The sequence below is a fragment of the Amblyomma maculatum genome, chromosome 2 (genome assembly GCF_055883805.1).
Source record: "Amblyomma maculatum isolate TAMU_Amacu chromosome 2, ASM5588380v1, whole genome shotgun sequence".
Taxonomy (NCBI): domain Eukaryota; kingdom Metazoa; phylum Arthropoda; class Arachnida; order Ixodida; family Ixodidae; genus Amblyomma; species Amblyomma maculatum.
Window position 1 is genome coordinate 40709336 of NC_139345.1, and position 24240 is coordinate 40733575.

Sequence of the window (24240 nt, forward strand, 5' to 3'; positions counted from 1 at the left end):
CCTGTGGGGTCAACCCCGCCGGGGTGGCGCCGTGGTTACGGCACTCGACTACTGTTCCCAAGGATGCGGGATCGAATCCCGGCCTCGGAGGCCGCTTTTCGATGGAGGCGAAAAACATGGCGCCCGTGTGCTGTGTGATGTCAGTGCACGTTAAAGAACCCCAGGTGGTCGACATTTCCGGAGCCCTCCCCTACGGCGTCCGTCATAGTCTGAGTCGCTTTGGGACGTTAAAACCCACAAACCAGACCAAACCGAACCTGTGGTGTCAATAGCAGTATGCGCTATTTCTTTTTCACCCTAATCACAAGTCGCAGAAGTTCGCGTGAAATATTTGACGAGAGCATATTATTCACGGACAACACAAAAGACTCATTCCCATGAATCTGCTGAAAAAGTCATCTGTCACGTACTTGAAGACACCGTTGTGCCTCCCGCAATAATGTCAGCTCGGCAGGGCACTTTGAGGTGGCATTCCACGGAAAGAAAACTTCCATTTAGGCTTTAAGCAGAAGCCATTACTCGTGCTAGTGGAGAGCACGTGCGCACAGATTTGATTAATTTTTATCTTAACTTCATTTTCTCTTGATTTCGTGCAGCAAGCCTATTATCCCTCAGCCAGGCATGTTTTCAGCCTTTGCTCACATTCGTGAAACACGACACGTCGTCACAGCGCCTGCTGTTCGTCCTCAGGTTTCAATCTTGTGGTATAGGCTGTGGAGGATGAGGTGGTTCCTGACACTGGAGACTCTCTGGGCATATTTTGTGGCGTGTCACTGTGTTACCTCGAGCGGCGTCGTGGAATCCGATTCCAGAGCACTGCAGCTGACGATTCTTCACACGAACGACATTCACTCGCATATCGAGCAGAGTTCGAAATATGGCGGAATCTGCTCTGACACCGCCAAGAACAAGAGCGAATGCGTGGGAGGCGTCGCTAGAATTACAAAAAAAGTAAGTCTTTCCAGATTAAAATCTAAATAGAGACATTACAAGACACCTGTTGTAGAACTCTGAATGCATTGAATCATACCATTTTCTTTCAAAGCGTATGGGGCAGTAAAGTTCACATGTCTGCACTTCATTTCTTCGACTGTGAAAACTGTATTCGCGGGTGTGTGGGTGCTCTGCGGGGATGGGTTTTCTTAGATACTTCGAATTTACACCGTCCCCAGTTCTCTAGTGATCAGTTAGGCCGCACCCTGCCATCTACTAAAGCCTACATGGCCAGCTTATAGTTAGTGGAGCGACTGCCCTGGAAAGACGATGGTTCTAGGCTCAACCCCCAACTACCGGCAACATTTTCTTAGGCACAGAGCTGAGTTCAGTTGAATGCTGACAGCAATTCCTCCCTTATAAGAAATATGCGGACTGTCCTACTCCAAAAATGCATTTTGGACAAGACGTGGCTTACTTAATCCGTACAAAACTGCAATACTTGTCGAACTCTGGCTGGTGTATTCATATATTTTACTTGAGACAATCCACAGGGAGGCGTAAGGAACAAAGCGTAGATGAAAACACTGCTAGAATTGTGTTTAATTTTTACTATTTCTTTATGAGAAATTATCTGTAGGTGTTCGTGGCTGCAATTGTTTTTACTTTTTTTTTTATAGGTGAAAGAAGTGAAACAGCAATATCCCGATGCCTTGTTCATGAGCGCAGGAGACTTCTATCAAGGGACTGCGTGGTACAGCATATTAAAGGACAAGATTGTTTCAGCCGTCATGGCGGAAATGAAATACGATTATATAGTAAGACACATTTATCAAATACTATAACACTGTTGTTATTCTTTTTCCATGACGCATGTCTTAGTTGGCGTACCGCTGTTTGTTTCATCGTTCTTACGATATGTCACTTTGCTTAACAACCAAGACATCGGCAATATCTAAGGCGAAAAAGAATCTAGCATGTAATCTGCGCATATTTAAAAGCTGTTTGTATAAGACAAGTGCTACTTACAGTAACGAGTCGATTAATTTTATGTGCTGCATATTTAAAACTTTCGCAAGCCTTGATACCAGCTTATTAATATATATTCAATTACCTCTACACGTCTACCCCGCGCTCGCTTTAGGGCTGGTAAGCGGGGATTTCTGTGTAACTCTAAGAGATGCAGTCTTTTTTGACAGCAGTATATTTCAAGAATGTTACGGGGGCTATTTATCATTAAAAACATTTATTATCTATGCATTATGTGTTGTGTCCCAACTTGCCCCATTTGCGATAAAAAGGAACAGTATATGGGTTTTACATAAAATTTTCTGTTGTTACGACAGACTTTCTGTGTGATTTTTGACGGGAAACCTGTTGTGGCAACAGAAGGTTCTGTAGTAACATCAGAAATTTCTGTAGTTACAACAAAAAAGTGCTACAGAACTACAAAAAAATACTACAGAACTAAAGAAAAATCTGACGTTTACGACAGAACTACAGCATATTTTGTTGTATTTTTGACACGGTTCAGTAGTTTTCTTCAACTGGGAATTTGCACCTTCATTGCGCCAGAATGCAGTGCTTGTACCTGGCCAGCTTAACATGATTGCTCACTCCTACGATACATATCTAGCAAAAAAACGCTTTTGTTCATAGCTGAATTCTTGCTTGGAGTGCTTCTGGGAAATGGCGAAAGAAATGTGAAGAAGCAGCATCTCGTCTTCATTACAGTCTGTTCGTGGATGACTGGACCAACAGTTTGCTTTTTCGTAGACTTCATTTTGAACTTGTGGCCGTTTGTCTTCTCGATCTCTATGAGGAATTTTCGTTCATATAAGACGGCACTCACATTCCCGCAACGCGAAACATCCATCTCGCGTTGTTTTCGAGTGAGCACTGTGTGCGATGTTTTTTCTCGAACGGCGCATTGTATACAGGCACCATTTGACAGCGTCAATACATATAATCAAAGCGCAGTTCCAAAAGCGCGTCGATATAAAAAACAACAGGCGACGAAGTCATCAGTTTCATTTACAAGTCACCGAGCGAAAACAGGTGCAGGGGCACTGAGGACGAAGCTCTGACAGCCTCATGGTGCGCTTTTGTTTAGAGTATGGATCAGTGGATCCATCAGCCTTAAGATTGAGCTAATGCCTTGTTCAAGATGGCCGCTGTGCTACCGCCACATCAAATGTGTATTATTATGCTCCCTCTGAGTAATTTTACGATACAGGCGAAGTCAAGACAGAACTGCTGAGCTAGTTTTCTTTTTTAATGTCGATGTTTATAACGTTAAGGCAGACTTTCAATTTATTTCTTTTATGTTATGTGTGTGCCCCGGTAAACGTGAGTTTTTAGCACAAATGAATATGTTACATGCGTCATGCATTGTTTTAGACTTTCTATGCCGTATTTAATTACCCGCTCCGCGTCAAGATGTCTAGAAAAAAATCAAAGGAAGAAAGAGAAGTAAGCAACCGTAATGGCGGCTAACAGTTCCTTGTAGCTACTAGAGGAACTATCATTGCAATATTTTACTGCTGATTACTCTGCCATAGCCATACCTCAGATACATTTCATGTAGAGACCGTTAACGTTCGTAACAAATACCGCACTGCGGAATTTCGATGGAGCTCTGTCATACCCCTCTGCAATCTAGGACGCGCACAGAACAATTACGATCAGTACCGCTACTTGCAACCTTAACTATGCCACTATTATCACTACATTCTATCACTGTCACCTTTCACTGAAGGGTCGCCACCAAGAAGCTTTGTTCAGCGTTTCATTACAACCAAAGAAGCTTTGTCCAGTGTTTCGTTACAACCAATGCTTCATTAGAGCCTTTATAGGCGATGTCTAGCTCTAGCTAGGATTTTGTCATAGCCAGTCTTTCTCTATAACAAGTATTTTATTATCACACCGAAGCGATGACGCTGGCCATGACACGTCTAATGCCGCTGCATTGAAACGTCCATGTGCTGGGCTGTGTCGATGCACATTAAAGAACACCGGGCGCTCGAAATACATCCCGTGCCTTTCGATACGGCATCTTTCGCTGCCTATGTGTTCTTTCTAGACTTGCATGGGGCTGAAAATATCTGAAGTAACAGGTGCAGTCTAGGTGGGCTGTTGTAGGACCGGGTTTTTAAACGCCATAGGTGGCACGCGGTACCAACGCATGTCCAACAAAGCATTACCAATACGAGCTCCGTTGTAGTAAGGCATAGTTGTAATACTATATTTTCCGAAAACATTTGTAGTACAGATTCACTATTTTCACCTGCTGAGAAATCGTACTTGGTTCTGTTGTGTAATTACAATTATCGGGGAGAATTTTAAACGCAGCTCAAAGAGTTGCATAACTTCGTTCTGAATCAGCACATAATCGACAAACAGGTGCATGTATCTGTCATGTAAGCAGTGTTCGTGGATGTTGGCCAGAATTAATAATTACATCGCGTTCCGTATGACTCAAGACAGCATCGAAATAATTGCTTTCTGAAATATAATCTAATGTGGAATAATAAAGCGAGAGGTGCACTTAACCGAAGTAGCATTTTGTCTTCTTATGCTGGAGCCCACGGCTGTTTTGAAGTGTTTACCGGTAAGCGATGCATGGCACTAATCAGTGAGGTGAGACATAATAAATTATTTTTAGCGCAACGGGGACACAACACAAGAAAGAGGACAACACGGGCTCTTTCCGACTCTCTAGAAACCAACTAGCTCAGCAGTTAACCCTCTTAAAATGAGCTGAGAGTTTGAAGCAGCGTAGTCACGTTTACGCGCGTAAAACAGCTCCATAATCACTGATGTTTTTCATAGAGTGCGGAATAACAATGAAATGTTAGACAACCCTCAATATGTTTTCTGTCATAAGAAACCTAGTCCAAGCGAGGAAGGCAATATATATATATATATATATACCATTGTATGTATCAGTAGAAGTACTTGTATACATATTTCCTTATTTACTTGCGAAAAAGACGTTCTTGGCTGCTGAGGAAATAAATAGCGGAGGTGCGTAACACCTCATTTATTCTTATATTCTCATTTAAATATAATTAAAACAAAATGGAATTCGAATTGCAATATATTATCATGCGACAGATATACAGTGTCGCATTTGTTCCGAATCAATCCGTTTGATCGCACCTAAAATTTTTAGCTGCGTTTTTCTATGGCCACAGTCTCACAAAAAAAGCAAAGAGAATTTAAAGCTCGCGGTATATACTGTACATGATTATTTAGAAGCACTGCATCAAAATGAGGACATCAAGGCTCAGTGGCAGCAAATGCTAAAGAGACGAATTTCACTACTGCTATTCATAGTAAAGAATAAATTTAAAAAGTGCTTTACTTTGTAATGGCTAAATCCGCTCCGAACGTTTTAATGGATAGACTGATATTGCACTCTTATAAAATATGCCGCTCGTCTCCTGCTCCCTTACGTATCACTCATACCCTCTCATCGTTCTTGTCACGGAGAGGCGAGTATTCCAGCTGATAGCACATGACATCACTAAGACACATTTTCGAAACTTGCATAGCCTTTAGTAGGTTGTAGCAGAATAGATTAATTGTCCGAAGCTGCATTGCATTCTTGTCTGAAAATTTCTACGCGGTTTCAGAGACTCCTAGATAGGAACCCGGCACATCAAAGGAGAAGGCATCTACCTCGTGTACATAATGCGCAAGTACATAAAATAGGTAATGCTATAAGGTCAGCACCTTGACCACTCTATGATCTGATGAAATGATTTTTAGTGTCAGCAGCAAGGAATTACATATACCTCACCCAGAGTGTCATGCACCGCTTGTTGCTCTTGCTCAAGACGAAAGACGAAAGCTTGTATTGGCGTATCGGATCGGTTTGTTTTATGGGGTTTAACGTCCCAAAGCGACTCGGGCTATGAGAGACGCCGTAGTGGAGGGCTCCGGAAATTTCGACCACCCAGGGATCTTTACCGTGCACTGACATCGCACAGCACACGGGCGCCTTGCTTTCGCCTCTGTCGAAAGCAAGCAACAACAGCAACAACGACTTGGCTGAACGTGCGTCCGTCCCGAAAAGCTTCGTGTCTGTCAGAGCACTTTTTACGCGAACCGGATATGCTCAAATTGCTAATCTCAGTTCTGCAGAAAGGAATTTCAAAATCTGTCATCACCGCCTGGTCGTGGCCAATCCCCCTAGTGGGTATCCGCCATTTTTATGAGGACAACAACAACAGTGGCATACACGGCGACGCGGCGCAGCCGCCGAACTGGCGCGTAAAAGCTGCGTATGACTCGTTCAAATTTGAGCATTCGCCGTGACATGAAACTCCCTCATTGGCCATCTTTTTCTTCATCGTTAACTATATCTCTTGCTCCCCGTGGGCATTTCTGTTTAGATAGCATTCGGCAAAATGAGCAAATCAATTAGTAACAGCGGCTTCATTGTGATTGTCAATAGAGATATACAGATACATTGTTGTAATGTTGCTCTAATAAAACTGTACGTTTATCGCTACAATTTCAGTGTCTCGGAAACCACGAGTTCGACGATGGGCCGAAAGGACTCGCGCCATTTCTGAAAGCCATGTCGAAAGCGAATGTGACTGTCGTGAACACCAACGCCGACTTTTCTGAAGACGATGCACTAAAGGACATTAAACTCCCAAAGTCCGTCATCATCACTGTTAATGAGACAAAAATCGGAATAATTGGAGCTGTGCTTCACGAAACAAAGGTTCTTTCCAATCCTGGTGAGTAATGCAAGAGTTAGGCAGATAATATTTATTATAACTTCGTACATTATCGAGAGGTGACTTCATCTAAACATGTTTTATGTATCCGGCTGCGTCATCTCTTCATCGCCTTTTTTCAACCATAGCCAAGTTTGTCTAGCTAAAACGACGCGTAACTCATATATACCGCTTACGAAACAACTCGCATCAGTTCTTAATTCTCTGCAAAACTCAAGACCTTTGATGTGTTGAAAGCTTTCGCAAACAAGCGCCTCCAAAATTTACAAACCTTTTTACTTTGAAACAGTAACAGTGTGTTGAAAATTGCGGCTTTATATGAACTAGGCACAAAAAGTTATACCTGTCAGTTCAAGTGCAGCAATGCTAATTTTAATCTTAATTTTGAGGGATAATAAGATTTGTGCTTCGACGATGATAAACCGAAAATGGCTCGACAACAGCTCAACGCTTCTTTAGTAACTGAGAGCGTATATTTCGGGTTCTTATGGGCGAGGCGAAAAAAATAAAGAGTTTAGTCCGCCTGGCCTTCACTAAGATCAAGTGGATAGAACTCTTCCTTTCTAACTGGCCCTTTCTAATCGAGAACTAGGACCACGCTAAATAACAATAGAGGGTTTTTTAGATGTCGCTTAAGAGGAAAATGGTGAAAGCCTACCCTTCTTCTCCTATCGTTTGACTCTCATCGGTTGCCATTTATCGGCGTTCGTTGCAGTGGTACTTATAATTGGTTTACAAGAAAGGGAAGGCGCAGTATCTGTCGCACTCTCTGGCAAGTGTGAGTTTGTTGTTGTGGCTGTAGGAAGAAGGAAAAGAAAACGCACGGGCCTGCTACTGGCTCTGTAGCTGAGCCACCTCCGCTGCCTCGTGCGGACAGAACTGAGAAAATAGTGCAGAAAGAAAAAGAAGAGGGATAGAAAGGCGCACGCCGCAACAGCCGTCGTCCACCACCTAAGCGATGGCGGGTGCAATGACAGCCTACAGCAGATAAAAATTCGGTGGCAGGCAGCCCCCGCCTCAAGCGGCGTTGACCTACCGTCCCAGCCCCGTAGGGCCAGGAACTGCCACCCTTCACCCCCTGTGAGTTTCTCGCCTTGATCAAGATACCACCCAGGCTGCAAGGGATATCGGGACTTAAACATACATTTTATGCGGATGACATTACTCTTTGGGTAACAAGAGGTGACGCACAATTGGAAGAAACTCTACAGCACGCGGTGGATATTGTGGAGGAGCTAGCAGGGGAAGCAGGACTCTCGTGCTCTCAGCCCAAGTCCGAGCTTTTTTGTGCTGAGGGACAAACCAAGAGGGATACATGCGAGGCCCTATATGCCGCCACCGCCTTTAGAGGTCAAAGTGGGGGGAGTACCGGTCGCTGATGTCCAAACGATCAGGACCCTGGGTATGCATCTGCAGACTAACAGGAAGAATAGCGAGTCCTTGGAAAGGCTTAAAAATACGGTCAATGCTACCGTGAGGCTAATCAGGAGAATCGCCAATCGTAAGAGAGGTGTTAAGGAAAAGGACTTGTGTAAGCTGGTGCAGGCGTTTGTGCTCAGTAGAATAGTGTATGTGACGCCTTATTTGAAGTTGAACGCGACGGAAAAAGGCAAGGTGGAGGCTATGATTAGGCAGGCGTATAAAGCGGCCCTTGGATTGCCTCACAATGCGTCTATCGAAAGGCTGCTGGGATTAGGGGTGCACAACACCCTAGAAGAACTACAGGAGACGCACTTGGTGATGCAGCTCGGTAGGCTTTCAAAAACAAAAGCAGGAAGGGACATATTGGAAAGGATCGGCATTGGAGTTGACGTTCCAGCTGCTGACACGAAAATTCAGATTAGGCGGGAAATGCACAAGGGCTTGTACATAAAACCTTTTGCCCAAGAACATGCATCCACTACATCACGAGGACCGCAGGAAGGCAAGAGCCAAAGCTTTACATGCTAAGTACGGGAAGTACAACGGGGCAGTCTATGTAGATGTCGCCGAGTATAAGGACAAGAACGCATTTTCAATTGCGGTGGTGGACGCGCGGGGACGCTTGATCGCCTCCGGATCAGTCAAAACCCGCTCCCCAGAAGCTGCAGAGGAAGTGGCGATAGCACAAGCTATTACTAGTAGTAATGCTGACCTGATCTTCAGCGATTCAAAAACAGCCATCCGAAATTTGGCGAAGGGCAGAATATCTGTCACAGCGGCGCGATTGCTGAATCGGGCCACGGGGCGAGGGACTATGGAGGCGGAAATTGTCTGGGTACCTGTACACTCTGGGAACCCTGGGAATGAGACGGCTCACATGAATGCTCGAGGTTTCGTCAGCCGAGTAGGTGAGCCGGACGTTCCGGGAAGGTCCACGAGAGATGGGCTGGTATCCTTTCATGACATTACTAATCATTTCAAACTTGAGCGGAGGATTTACCCACCCGCGGACAAGCAATTGGTGAAGGCGCAGGAATGCGTCTGGCGACGATTGCAGACTAGATGTTTCTTCAACCCATATGTGTTGAGCAAAATCTACCCGGACATTCAGCCGGAGTGCAAATGGTGTCAGGAATTGGCAACCTATGACTACATATTATGGAGCTGCAGCATAGCACCGCCACCGGCGGATATTATGCGTGATCATTCCCTCGAGCAGTGGGAGGCCGTGTTGGCCAGCTCAGACCCGGTCGTCCAGACCAGGGCCGTGGAGTGGGCTACCCAGGTCGCCGTCAGCCATGGGCTGATGGCCATCTAACACGGAATCGTCCACCACATGCTCTCCGACGAAAATAAAGTTTTTCCATCCATCCATGGATGGTACACACTCGGTCCTATCGCGTGGCGTTTCTTGGGGCGCGTTCAAGTGTAGCATTACTAATGGCACGACCGCTAGACAAGAACTAATCTCGTGGAATCTCGCGAAATATGACAGATCTCGCACACAGATCTCGCGCACAAATCTGGCGCACAACTCTCGCGCACAACTGTCGCGCACGGATTTCGTTCCATGAGTCAAGAAAAGTTTTCGCCTTAATAATTGCTAGTTACGGTCAACACCATTAATCAATGAAGATTGGATTCAGTTAAGGCTAGAGAATGTAGTTTCCTTATTTCGTCGCGGAGTAGCAAGAATGAAATGGGCCTACACAGCTTTGGTCGAAACCGTAAAACTATCTGCCATAAGCTCGGCGAGCCTATATTCTCTGAACTGCACGTGCTGCGCCCTACAGAAATTGCCTTACTTTCACATGCTTCACTCGATTCACCAAGGCGCCCTTTCGCTTGGCTCGAGATTTACGATACAAAGCTCTACGAGCAGGAGAAATACCCCTTATTACTGTTAAGCAGTCTAGCCCTTCTCCGGAAAAATTTGCGTGTAAGCTCGTCTGCTGGAAGTGTCCACTCCCCTCTCCTCTTTCGCTTCCAGCAGAGCGGAGCAAGCTCCATGCCCGAAAGGTGCCTTTTCCGCAGTGTATTTCTATTCCCTCAAGGGTACAGTGGACAAACTTGCGGCATGGTCTCCCTACTCCTATGGTCTTTAAGGTAATATTTTCGCTCCGAAGCCCCTGAGAACGCGAACTAAAGGTTAACTCATATATTGAGGTGAAATCACCGTTTGCTTGCTGGTAAGTGTCGAAGTAAAACATAAAGTTGGCGATGGTGACTGGTTGATCAGCGTTTTTGCTCAGAAGCATCTCAGAATGAAATCTAAAAGGGATTAAAAAAAGTTCATGAGAAAATGGGAAATCTATCGCTTGATGTAAATTGGCATAACATATAAACAGGTTAAGGGTAGTATAAGGTTGGGGGTCGTAAAATTAGTGGTCTTAGAAGCACCTGTGCTGATCGCGGCTAATTGTGTTCTTTGGCGTTTTTACAAACCTCTGGCTATACTTTCACTCTTCAGAAAATCCACTCGCTAATACAACAGGCCCACGGTACACCGGAACCAAAATGTTACTGCGGAACTACTTTCAAAGGCACTATAAGAAAGTCATTACATTAAAAGAGAATGGAAATACACAACCAGTAATGCTACCGCTGGATTCTTCGCATCACATCGTATTAACCCCTCTGGAACATTTTTCTGGCAAACATTGTTCTGGTGCATAGGAACCAAACTGATTTCCTGCAATCAGTGAAACTGTTACGCGCACAGTTCAGGCTGGCGTAGTGGGTTACCGGATTGTTTTTGAAGCAATAGCTTCACTAAGTGAGGTAAAGCCAAGGTCACCGTGAGCTTCCATTGATCTTCAAACAGCTTCGAGGTCAATGGAACTTAAACCACAACCACTTCGGGTAGCTATGTTCCCACCAAAGTTCAAGGACAAAGTGAAGGTCAACTGATGTGCGAAGTAGCTTAACATGTGAGCAGCTGCATGGCGAGACACATGATCGCTGACGTCAATCCCGAGCGACGAGCCTCGGTCGGAGCCATCGCTTCACACTAGGTTTAACCGAGGTTAAGCCACGGGAATTTTTTTCTGTTCCAGGAAACGTCACTTTCAGTAATGACTTGGAAAGTATACGGAAGGAAGCTGAAGAGCTACACCGAAATGGCACAAACATCATCGTTGCCATTACGCACGTTGGGTATCCTCGAGAACTGCAGATTGCGCGAGAAGTAAAAGAAGTGGATATTATAGTTGGAGGCCATACAAACACATTTCTGTACCATGGTAGGTGTCGCCTTCAACTATGATTCTTTTTATCCTTTGTTTTCATAAACTTCCTCACGGCTGAAAGTGTAAACACCTTAGCTTTGCTCGCTTTTTAATGTTCCGTAGAGCATGATTTAAGCTTATGCGAAACAAAGATCCTTTTTTAAGGTGCACAAGCTTCAAGATGTATAACACTTCTTGCTAATCGGTCTACATTACACTGCTGGCAAAATGTATCTGTGATTTGCGCAATGTTATGATTGTATGCATACAGAAGAAATAACGCAAGAATTTATCTCACCAAAGAAACCGTTATGCACGCTTTTCATTGCGCCAGCTTTAAGCGACAACCTGGCAGTAGCGATAGCGTAGCGTGCTTGCTACGTATGCTTAAAGTCCTGCTCTCGGCTCTTCGCACGGGAATTCACTTTTAATTTAATTTACTCTCCAATGTCGTCACACACTCTAGAATAGTTCGGTCAGGCGCATGCAAAAAACGAGGACGCTAGCGTCAGCAACTAGCATATTAAGAAACATTTTCTGCACGCGACCAATCAAACCCGTACACAAATCCACAAACGAAGAGAAAAAATGCGGGCGATGCAAGCAATCACGAGCAAGAACACGTGCGAGACAGTCCACAAACAGGTGCTCGAACACAGCAGAAAATTCATCACAAATAAATCCGCACTGCGAGTGTTTAAAAGCTACCAAGAGCCGCAAAGTTATCAAGGAGTATATCTCTTATGTCGTCTCAGGAAAGTATGGTCGATTCAAAAGCGGATAAATATTTTTCTCGCGTATAGCTCTCTCTCTCTTTTTTTTTTTTTTTACAAAAGTTCTGCTGTTCTCCTTGTGCCTCAGTGCGTGCAAAATTATTGGCACTTTTTAACAAAGCTGTTGTAGGAGATTTCGCGTTGATTGTAGGAATTACGCTCAGGTTTCTAAGACGTGATTACCATCTGACAGGGGAATGTTGAAGGTTGCTAAAGCAATGGCATCGATGGGCATGGCTATGGAAGCAAGCCGATGCGTAATCGCTTCTTTATTGGAAATCTGCTTCACCTTGAGGGGTTCCCCTAAGCATAGGACAAGCATCATCCCTATTACAGGTTGTCGACAAATTTGCTGTCGCCTGCCGTTCGCTCTAATAAAAGAAGAAGCTCACGCAAGAAACTGAACGTGCCGTATGGTCGCGACTGAAGAGAGATTTGAGCGCTCTTGACAAAATACATTTAAGCCTACAAAAGCTATTCGGCCCATGGCCAACATGTGCACTGAAGAAGCGAGCACTTGTGGCTTTAATAACATTCCATGAGGGAAGCGGCACCCTTAGAGAATGGCGATAAAATACATGACAACACAACACGTGTTGTCACGTCTTTGTTTTCGCGCTTTTATCCCAGTTCTCCTAGGATGCCACTCTCCTCAAAGAATGTTATCAATGCCACAAGTTCTCGTTGAACACAACACAACACGTGTTGTGTTGTCACGTCCGTGTTTTCGCTCTGTTTTTTTATCCCCATTCTTCAAGCTCCGTTTAGATCGCTCTTGGGCGTCCTTGGGAACTACTAATTTGATTCATGTAGCCCAGTCAATGTTAGATCTCCTCCCTTAATGTGAGGAGCTTATATTACTATATTATATACATTTTATTAATATATAAAGCTTATATACATTATATATGTGTATTAATATATTCGTTGTTTGATTATTATATGTTTGCGCCCGAAAGGTTATTATTAAATTTTTGTTTTACTGTTAGTGAGTTCTTCAATAGCTTTGTTATTTACTTTTGTGTACAGCGAAAATAAGCTTATTTTTGTTCTTAGGTCCTTATTTATACAAACTGTTATGTGTTATGTATATTGCACTATGTACACATTTACAAACATTTAAAGAGTTTATATCCCTCAATAGTGCTTCTTCTTCTGACGCTTGCACTTTGTTTTATATGCTGTGTGCTGTTTGTGTCAGTATAATGTTATTTAGTAGTGTATATATTATGTTGATCTCTATATTGTCAGGTAAGGTGGTTCTCATAAATTGGTGAAAAGGAGTAGCCGGAGCCACTAGGCGTCTCCAACCTCTCCTTTATTGTTCATGTATAAAAAAAAAAAAAAAAGCTCGCGTGCATGTGCCTCACGCCCTTCAGAAAAGTGCTGAACAAGCCTAGGAACAGAAACTTGTGGCATCTACAAATTTCAGGAACCGGCTACCCCAAAGAAAACAAGCCAGAGGGTGACTATCCAACGGTTGTGAACCGAAGCGATGGAAGTACGGCGCTAGTTGTCCAGGACTTTTGGTTTGGAAAATTTCTTGGTTTTCTGCAAGTGACTTTTGATAAGGACGGAAAAGCGGTACAATGGGAAGGGAACCCTATTCTCATGAACGCTTCGATCGACGAAGGTATTAACCACATTTACTCATTTCACAACATTACTAATCATGTGCTCAACGATAATCACAAATTTTGTTGGTCTTGTTGGTGACATGCTTGGTTATCATTTTTCCCTTTCTTTCAAATCAAAATTTATTCGATAAATTGCCTGATCTCGGCACTTAAATATTCGCTGCCGGTTTTAAGACCATAATACAAAACATCGGCTGTTATTTTGGAGTTTTATCATGTGGTCACTGTGTCCCAGAATCCATGATCTTTATTGTGTAAATCTGTCGTGACATGCATAGACTAGTGATTGAAGATAAGCAGAAGACAGAGGCATAGTAATGTCCGTCGGCATGCGCCATTAGTCCGTACAGTGTGCTGTTAGTACAGAATAAGTACGAATGATAAATTTCTCCAAAGGTGATGCCACAATATAAGCTAAATTTAAATGGCATTACTATTTTCTTTTACTTCGTTATCCAGCCATTTATGAAGAAGAAAAACCAGAAAATGGAAGAATGGCAGCTTAAATCCTGGCAGCTTCATCCTTCAAGAAATTTGAATCGGTTGCTTCTAAAGTGTAGTCTTTCAAGCCCCATTATACACATTTCTGACAAGGAAAAAACTGTTTTCCTCAGTGCAGCATCCTCAACATCATTTACACTATTGGATAGAACGAGAGAAAGAAGACGGCTAAACAGTACGAAAGAGCACTTAACAAAGGTTGAGGGGGAACCTCAGTTCACAATCGAGCCAACGCTTTAACAAGGACACTTATCGTCGTCTGGACGCATTTTTCTAGCTACAACAGGTTCACGGTCAAGAACGTCTGTGACAACACAAACATTTATGTACTTTCTTTAGCCTGGGAACTACTTCTACACAGGTCGAAAAATATTGTATTACCAATATGCAACGGGTTCATTCTCACTTGCGTTATTCGAAGCATATGCTCTAGATATCTAACCGCGATCATTAAATTGCTAACCTGCTAATATTTTGTACTTTCCTTGGTGTAACGCCAGCAGAGTATTCCTCTAGATGACACCAGAAATCATAAGGAAGCAAGCGGAGTAGGCTGTCACCAATTCTTTCCAATGAAATTGAAACTGTGGTAAAAGAGTGATTTCATGCAAGTTAATTTTCCTATAGTCATCGGCTGAGACGCCACCTCACTTTCAATGTCGCCAGAATGAGCCGCTCTGTTCGAAAGATGATAACAGCGAAAGAAATCTTATGATAACTGTTATACTATGACATTGGTAGGGCCAAGTTTTCGACAGCTGCTATGAAGCGGATGTGGCACGCGTATACCACGAAAAATGAGGTAATTGCGAGATATGCTGAATACCCATGCCCCGTGTTCGCGTTTCAGTGTAATTTTGCCTCAATACTCTTATCTTCTGCCAAGACGTTTCAAGGATGCACTCGGATAACCGGGATGGAAATAGGTCTCTTGTTGCAGTAATACAGCATCCTCCTCTATTTCGTCTATCCTTAACTCAAGAAACCGGGTATGTATTGAAATGTTTACATCCAAATGAAAACGTGCGCGGGAAAGGGTGCTCAGTTCACAGTACGCGTCGTATGTCCCGCACAGAAGCGCCTGATGCATGTTTGTGCTCACAAAAATCAATTAATTACGTCCACATTTTAAGATAAACCCTCTGCATTTCTTTTCAGATGAAGATATGTTGAAGCTTATAGCCAAGTACAAGCCAAACGTGACCGAAGCGATCGCCGAACGCATCGGATATACCAAAGTTCTGCTGGAACAGGCAGACAACATATGCCGACTGCGCGAGTGCAACCAGGGAAACCTGATGACGGACGCCTACTTCGCCTACTATGCCGACAAGAACAACACTGAGCCCGACGTGTGGTCCGACGTGAACGGGGCCGTGCTCAACGGTGGCACCATCAGGGCACCTCTTCAACAGGGAGGTGAGGCTTTTTAGCTTAGAACAGCGAAAGCAATTACTCGAAACGAAAGACGTGCATTTATTTTGCAATTCGGTGACAACTGTAAAAAAGAAAAGAAGGCTACTTCGCTCTTTAACATGCATTTTTCTTTTTTTGTTAGTGCCAAAAGGCGTTAAGTAAATGTGACGCCGTTCACATCAAGCATGGTTGATGGCACTGGATCGATATTGACCGAAGCCACTCAGTCTGACTTCCACCCAACACACTTCTGATCGTCCTGTCCATTCTCCTCATTTCATCCCGTCTTGTACACGAGAATATATACCTACCCTGTTCACTCTCGGTTCTTGCTGAAATAAGCACATCGCGTAAATACTTTGACTTGTGTTTAAAGTAGCGCTGGAGATTTAGGAAAGAAAACAATATTGGCCCACGATTACGATACTCGGTCATTGGAAATATGAGCACAACTTTCCTGGTATTTTAGTTTTGCAGTGTGCTTAGGTAAGGAATTCGAGCAACATGTTTCTCTACCTGTGTCATTTGAGCCTACTGAACACCATCCTTCAAGTGACACTAAATCCCTCCCCAGTTCTTGACTGTTGTAAACGATGCGCTTTCATGATACCTTTAGGCTTCGCCGCCGCGTTCTCACGGCCTCGCCTGGAAAGGAGCGTGGGGCTTTGCTACTTGTTGTACCACTATTCGATAAAGTGTCCCTGTATTATACCGCACATTTCAAACATATACAGCATACAGCAGTCAGCTTCCACATTATGTGAAAGTCCAACCGGCATAACTATCAAACCTAGCTTTAAAAGCCGTCGAACGCAATGCATTACTTAGGAGTTCCACACAGAACCGAACAGGGGCTTAGAGGGGAGCCTAAATTCGCAAGCCGAGCCACCGTTTTCACATGGGGATTCGTGTTCGTCTTTGCCCAGACAAAGACAAGTCCCTTTGTCAAAACGCTGGGTTGGCTTACTCGGGATCCAAGTGTCCCGGTTTCGATTCGTATGTCACCTCCCCATCGTACTGTGAAAGCTGTCGCTTTGGCAGCTGGACACTCGGGTATCCATGCCTGCAATACTAGTCAGCTGCCAACTCCTATATGCCAGAGGCATGGTCGTGACACTTACGCCAGGCGCCATAGCCTATACCTTCGTTATCCGCTTTCGACCTTACATTTTCACTTTCTCCTCTGCCACAGTTGTCCCCTTTATTCTCGCCTTAGCAGTACCTTTCACAATACTTGCAATGGCTGCGAAATACCGGGTACAAGCTTAAGCTTCTCATTTAGGTGTACGGCGCGATAGTGTTAAGGAGTCCTTGAAAATCCCGATGCTTCCATTTACTAAGCTCTCCCAGACATTTCTGTTCCCAATCACCACGACAGGTTGCGAAAGGCCGAGCAGAGCTTTGTGCTTGGCCGGTAACAACTATGATAGAGTGGCCCCCTTGTCTGACCTATAGCTGCCCAGCAGCGGCGATGTCGCTAAATCCAGGAACGGGCTCCTTAGAGCTGCGAACTAAATGTTAACCAACTATACCAATGCTATTCAAACCCCATAATATGCGTTAACGCTAGTGTTCTCCCAGAGAGGAGCAGCCGCTGATAGGTTGAGACCATGCCAGCCGGTGGCGAGGTCCATTATATCAATCACCTTGAGACACGCTTTTTCCCGATCCACTGTCCCGATCTAACCAACCTTCATGGGACACACTATATCCACCTCCACTCTCCCCGCTAGATTCTCAGCCCCTGATTGGAGACCCCGTCGTCCCTCCCACCACCCGTCTCTTCCCGCTCATCCCACCCTACTTTTCCCAATCGCAAAGAATAAAACGTGCAGCCAAAAATTGTCATTGCTCCTTTAATTGCTATAAGCAACGTTACTGTACGGTTATGTTGCAAAGCGACATGGGCTACGAGGAACGCCGCAGTTGAGGATTTTGCATAAATTTTACCACATTTGTTTCTTTAACAGGCACTGGCATTGCACAGTACACGAAGGTCTTTCGTTTCGCCCCTACCGAAACGCGGCTATCGAACCCGCGTCCGTGGGTTTAGCCGCAGCCGATTGTTGTAGTCTCTTGACATTCCGCGTCTGGACGTGGTTGAGTTGAAGATGTATTTATGCTGCGAATAATGCCACACTGGAGGGCTTTGGTATAATTTAGATTGCCTACATTATCTTGTTGGACATTGTAGCCATATTATAGATAGGAACCTTGCTATGCACGCCAGAAGTTTTGCATTTTACTTGCGTCAAAAAACGCCACCCGCGGCATGTGCTCGATCTCGTTACATCGTAATCAGCAGCATACCTTGCTGCTAATTTTGCACTGCTTCAATTCGCATTTCTCACCAATTAATCTAGGGTATGCCTCTCGTCAGAATGCTTCGAATACATTTATTTCACTATGCTATTCTCATTTTCAGCGTTATCGCATATAACATAACAATAGTCTTATCATTAGTAGCTGCGAATATTCTGAATTGACCCACTGAGATTCCATGCCCCCCCCCCCCCCCCCGCCCCTCCCCTTATCGCTGTAATTGACGGACAGTGATATTCCGTTTTCATGTAATTGGGAATAAACGTTGTTCTTCCGCCCACCCGCAATAGCAATAGACTGAACCGTCAATCATTCACTGATTCCAATCGGCTATACTTGCACCTTAGAAGCATTTTAGGGACAGCTGTTATCAAAGATAAATAATACATATAGGTTGTTGAGCAGCACGTTTCTGTAATGGAGTGAACTACAAGAAAGGACTAACATAGGCAGGGGCGGCAGAAATGTTTGAACTGGGTGAACTAGACTAAGAAGTTTGCGGGCAAAATGATGGCCACGAATAGAGCAGAATCAGCTTAAGCAGAGGTGACTGAAAAAACATTTTGTCCTCCTGTGGCTAAGGCTAACAAAAGAAGTCTTTCTGACGGATGTTAAATATTTTTCTGGACATGACTTCTGAAGCATGTTTTTTCTCTTGCTAGATATAACCTTGGGCGACATTTTGCAAACAGCACCGTTTGGGCAAACCGTCGTTGTGGTATCTTTGTACGGCTACCAGCTACAAGAAATGTTCGAGCACTCCGTAGCCAACTACAGTTACCTGAAACGTAAAGGACAATTTCTTCAAGTGTCCGGTGAGTATATTTATAATGAGTTCGTGCAATTTTATGCTAGCATGATGTAGGCGTTCAAGTAAGCCATTATATACCTATGTGCAAACGGACTGGTCTAGTAACTTGTATGCGGCTCGTTAAACCTACAACGGCATCGTGTCTTTAGAGACGTCACGCACTATTGGAACGAACAGTAAAGGTAAAGTGGTACAGATTCTTCATTTTAGGGTCAGTGGTAGGGTATGTACCCCGTGTGCATACATAAAAAAGGAAAAGGAACGAGTTGAACAAAAGTAAAAGTTACCCATCAGGGCTGCCAGCTCCTGATGGCACTTTTACGGTGTTACCAATATGAACGGCATTCATACAATATCATGACACGAAGCCTCGGCAAAGGGATGCTTCCTTTGCAGGGCATGGCTGAAAAAGGAGCGAACTGGAAAAAAGGACGAAGAAAGAACGACAAAGACAGGTTGTTCTTTCTCCGTCTTTTTTTCCAGTTCGCTCCTTTTTCAGCCATGCCCTGCAAAGGAAGCATCCACTCTTCAGGAGGCCTCTACGCACAATAATCCGACGTACCCACGGAACTAAAAAATGAATGCGATAAATGTAAAATTGAAATGTACAACCAAAAGAGAATAACGTAGCAGTGCTAATGGCTCACGTCTTCTGCTCCCGTTGCGGACTCGTACATGTTCTCTGCTGCTCGTATAATCACTGACCATTAAGCTGTGCCTCTGTTATCTCACACGTACTCATTAGCATACAGTCCTAGGCTAGCAATTTATATGAGAGGCCACGCTGACATAGATATGAATCTCCGCTTTAACCAAGTGGTACGAACATGCTTGCGCGGCCTTGGGTTAGAGCGCTGAACTCGGTATCTAACTGTCCCGGCATCCTGGGTTCGACTCCCATCGCTTGTGAACTCTTGCCCTCCTGCCAACCTGACCATGTCGTGTTGTCTCATGACGTTACGCAACCCGCCGGAAAAATAAACGTCCGGCCTTATCACCTGCCACCTGCCCTCTGCACTACACAGGCATTTTCACGACGCTTCTCTCACAACGCCGGAACCAAATAGTCTGAATAAAGGGGTCTCTTGTGGGGTCGTATTAGTATTGCTAATGTCTATTTGTAGCCTCAAGTCAAGTGATAACCCGTTAGTTTCTTTCTTCAGTATTTCTTTTTCCAAACTCAGTACAGTTCTTAGACATATGAAGGAACTTTTATTACGCATATGCTGATTTTACAGAAAAGTCTCGCTTCGTCGTACTAGCAGCATCGTCGTCGTAGTAGTAGTCAGCGTAGTCAAGGGGAACTAACAACATATAATCATGAGGAGGACGACTACAGTGGAACGAGTAGAGTATGGCGAGAAACGCAACCTCCAAATAACCCATTCTCAACCTCCAGGATCCTTCTTCCCCCCTCCGCTCATACGAACGCATACGGGCACTATAGCCTCCCACCTTTTCCACCCGAAAACCACCACCCACTCCAACTGTCCGCCTTCAATGTACAGAAGCTCATCCAGCACCAACCTGCTTACTTCCACCCTTCCACCCCCACGACGCCTCCTCTCATCAGAAGCCTGCGCAGAACTGGAACGAAAAAATTGAGGGGGGAGAGGAAGGGGGGCTTAAGCATGGCTTGAACCTAGCGATAGAGCGAATGCTTTGTGTGTTGCAGCGAATTTTTCTGTGGACACCTGGATTTAATATGCCGCCGTCACAACGTTCGAACGAACCTTCAAACCTAGAACCTCGCTGTTGTCGTTCGCCTCTACCAACTACCGAGTTATCCGTCTTTTTTTTTTTTTCTTCCTCTTCTTTATTCTTTCTCTTCTTGTTTTTCTTTTACTTCTTATTCATCATCTTCTGCGTCTCCTTCGTCTTCCACGGTGCCACGGAGCCACGCTGCCACGCTAATGGCTTGAAAACCTAGCGCAGTGTAGCTTTCGCTACAAAAGTGACGGTGATGTATATAACGGGTAGCGATAGTCATCGAAGCGAAATGAGCAACTAATAATGTTTACGCAGATTTTCCGCATACATCACCATGACCGTCTGCCCATTTTTTTTTCTTTTCCAGGCATACGCGTGACGTACAATTTGACTAAGTCACCGATGAACCGTGTTGTGTCAGTGAAAATACTCTGCAGAAAATGTCAGGTACCTAAGTATGAAATGCTGGAAGAGTGTAACATTTACAAGATTGTTACAACTGATTTCGTGGCAAGAGGCGGGGACGGCTTTGCAAAGGCTGCAAACGTCAGTGATTCTGGTACGTTCTTTATTAGATCTGCCACAATCTACATCTTTTTTTTTCTTTCTTGTGCGTAAATTTCCGCACAGCGAATTACCTTTGTCATGTTATTTATTTCTGGCTTTATTTAACGGCGTTTTATTTCACTTTAGGAATCGTAATGTCTTTCTGTTTCGTTTAACTTTTGTTCGCTGCATGATATTTGTCTCAGCTGGCATTGGTTCCTTCTTCGATTCGATCTCCATGACATTTTCTACGTGCTCAACTTCTGCATTAAATATTATGCTATCGTTTTTATTTCTAAAAACACTGCTTATAAAACTATTTTACCCAAAGTAACGGGGTGCATTTTTATACCATAAAGTGTATCCGTGCTTAACTTCCATTTTGTCCTCATCGCAGGTCCTGTGGATTTCGACGTTCTAAGACAATATATCAACAAGACGTCTCCAATAAAAACGCCATTGGAAGGCCGCATCACAATATATGGCAATATAACAGAAGAAGCAGAGACCAAGTCGTAAATGAATGAAAGGAGCCGCTACCGTACCCCGCCGCGGTGGCGCAATGGTTACGGCGCTAGATTACTGTTCCTAAGAAAGCGGGATCAAATCCCGGCCTCGGCGGCCGCTTTTCGGTGGAGGCGAAAAGCAAGGCGCTCGTTTGCTGTGCGATGTCAGTGCACGTTAAAGAACCCCAGGTGGTCGAAATTTCCGAAGTCCTCCACTACGGCGTCTCTCATAGCCTGAGTCGCTTTGGGACGTTAAACCCCACAAACCAACCAACCGCTACATCGATAAATTAAAACAGAGAAAGAAACACTTTATCTGGGGCCAAATTAAGCGCTAAGCAGCTCCTCGGCGAGACAGTGGGCCGTGCTTAGTAAAGAAGTTCAGGCCTGTCGTGTTCAAGATAAATACACAGAGGAGAAAATCCTCGGCCCATGGCCACAGAAGGAGTCTAACGGCAAAGCCTTCAAAGCACTTATGTGTTTTATGAGAGACACAAACTTGATCGAGAAACTGTGACTGTGCTCCTCGCCGCCTTACCTTTCCTATCATTCTCTTCTATCTTTCTCCTTTATACTCCTCATTCCCCTTCCCCAGTGCAGGGTAGCAAACCGGAAGCTTTCCTGGTTAACCTCTCTGCCTTCTCTCTCTTTCTCTCTCTCTCTCTCTCTCTCTACAATGAGCGCGTTTCCGCCGCATGACTGCGGATGGGCGCTGATGTAATCTCAATGATTCGCCTCAAATAAATTAAACCAAAGGCTGGGACCGTATCGTGACGCCTACTCGTGAACTACGTGACGTCGTTTATTGCCCTAGCGGAGTACTTAGGCAGTGCAACACCGCTTTGGAGCTTCAGGGGCCCACTGCGGTGCAACCGCTCAATCTTGAGCTGTTTTGGCGCCCAACTACAGCTGATTCATGCAAAGGTTACCTTACGTTTCACTGTACCTTGAAAGACACCACCGCAGCTTAAATTGAAATAGATTTTCAATAGGTTTTTTGAAGTAGAAAAGGAATTAAACGCATCCTAATATCATGTACTCTACTTTCATTACCTGAAATGAACGTAGCTGAGATTGTCTAAGGCAACCATGAAGTCAAGTTCCAGGAAAGCGCGGGGCTCTTATGTAGACATCTGCTCAGGGACGTCTTCCTTCAACTTTAGGAGTGCACCTTGCTGATTACGATATGTGAAGAAGCCATGTATTGTATAAGTGAAGGCCCCTATCTCATTTAAGATTAGGCGCAAGCGATTTAGTATGAAATGTTCTAACAGTTTACTAAAACATGATCTGAGATCGGAGTATAGGCTGTGGAGGGTAGATGGGTTTGTTGGTTTTGGGAAGGCGGAGATTTCTGCGCACTTCCATACAGGTAGAGAGTAGGGTGCCACTCAGCCAATGCTGGTTGAAGACATCACTAAGGCTTTACTAAGGCTGCGCAGGAGTTCGTTTTGAATGCAATCTTGACATGGTGTCGAGTTTTGAGTGAGTGTTTCGATAATGGTCATTACACCTGCTGTCGAGACAGGGCGGTCTGGAAAGGGGTGTTCTTTTCTAGTGTAGTCGACATATTGGATGTTCGGGGCCATGCTACCACAGCGCAGCTGGAGGTAGCGGAACACGTCGTCCTCCTGGCCAGGTAGTTGTGTATAGCATGCTCTGGGCGATGTGGTTGCTTCTCGATGGACCTAAAAGATTCTGTAGGACAGACGATGTTTTTCTGGTCCCCAACCTGTTCTGAAGTGAGTAAAATAGTTGCCGACAGCTTTGCGCCTGGTTTTTGTCGCACTATCGGTTCCTTCTGCTGGAAGTTTTACGATGCGCAGTCTGAGCTTTCTTTTCCATCTCTGACACTTCCAACGCTTGAATTGTTGTTGCTGCCAATACGAGACATCAGTAGCTAATTATAGACGAGACCAAATAGTTATGAAGTAGCATGTTAAAAGACATAACAAAATGGCGACACATGATGTCAGCTGTTCTAGAAAAGTTATTAATTACGTAAATGATGTCCTATGACACATCGTCTGCAAATTATACGCCTATTGTTTTAAAAGACCGCACAAACCATATTCGGGTATTGTCTAGATATATCAGGGCAAGGCGGAGAAGGGGAAGTGTTTATCGCGGCGGCGAAGCATCGCAGCTTGATAGCTTATTAACGTTAATTTGAAAATAGTTGCCTACTGCCCAAATAATTTCATTTTAAGTTTTATTCGCTCGATTCGTAAGGGCAGTACTTGAAGTACTTTGGAAAAGCACACTGGTATCATCTGCAGCGGTATCAGCTAGAACAATATAATTAACATAGATAAAAAAGAGAAAGGGACCCAAAATGTTTCTCGTGGAACGTCAGATACTACGGTTTTAATGTAATCTGAAATATTAATTAGCAGTGCTGTCAATTTGGGTCTTATGTCGCCAATATGAAGAAATCAGCAACAAGGCTTTACCTCTGATAACACACTCATCCAATTTTTTAAGCAATACAGAATGATGTGGATGTGGATGCGGAAATTTCGACCAAATGGGGTTCTTTAACGCATACTGACATCGTACAGCACGCGGGCGCCTTGCTTTTCGCCTCCAATACAGAATGATGTGGATGTGAAGGCGGAAATTTTAACCACCTGCGGTTTTTTGACGTACACTGATATCGTACAGCACGCGGGCGCCTTGCTTT

At 44.4% G+C, this 24240-nt stretch overlaps 1 protein-coding gene across 1 annotated transcript; it reads left to right on the top strand.

Annotated features, from left to right (window-relative positions):
* The first annotated feature begins 463 nt into the window (after window positions 1-463).
* LOC146198480 (protein 5NUC-like) lies at window positions 464-24240 on the top strand. Its single transcript, XM_084593983.1, has 9 exons — window positions 464-951; window positions 1614-1751; window positions 6461-6686; window positions 11165-11350; window positions 13541-13741; window positions 15405-15665; window positions 18647-18799; window positions 20873-21064; window positions 21449-24240. Exons 1-9 carry the CDS (start codon window positions 622-624, stop codon window positions 21568-21570), a joined length of 1809 nt encoding a protein of 602 aa, XP_084450109.1. The 5' UTR covers window positions 464-621; the 3' UTR covers window positions 21571-24240.

Excerpts from the sequence above, each read along its gene's own strand:
- LOC146198480 (XM_084593983.1), top strand. The coding sequence starts at position 622 with ATGTTTTCAGCCTTTGCTCACATTCGTGAAACACGACACGTCGTCACA. Across the intron at positions 11,351-13,540 it reads AAACACATTTCTGTACCATG|GAACCGGCTACCCCAAAGAA; the intron begins GTAGGTGTCGCC and ends TACAAATTTCAG. Across the intron at positions 13,742-15,404 it reads GAACGCTTCGATCGACGAAG|ATGAAGATATGTTGAAGCTT; the intron begins GTATTAACCACA and ends ATTTCTTTTCAG.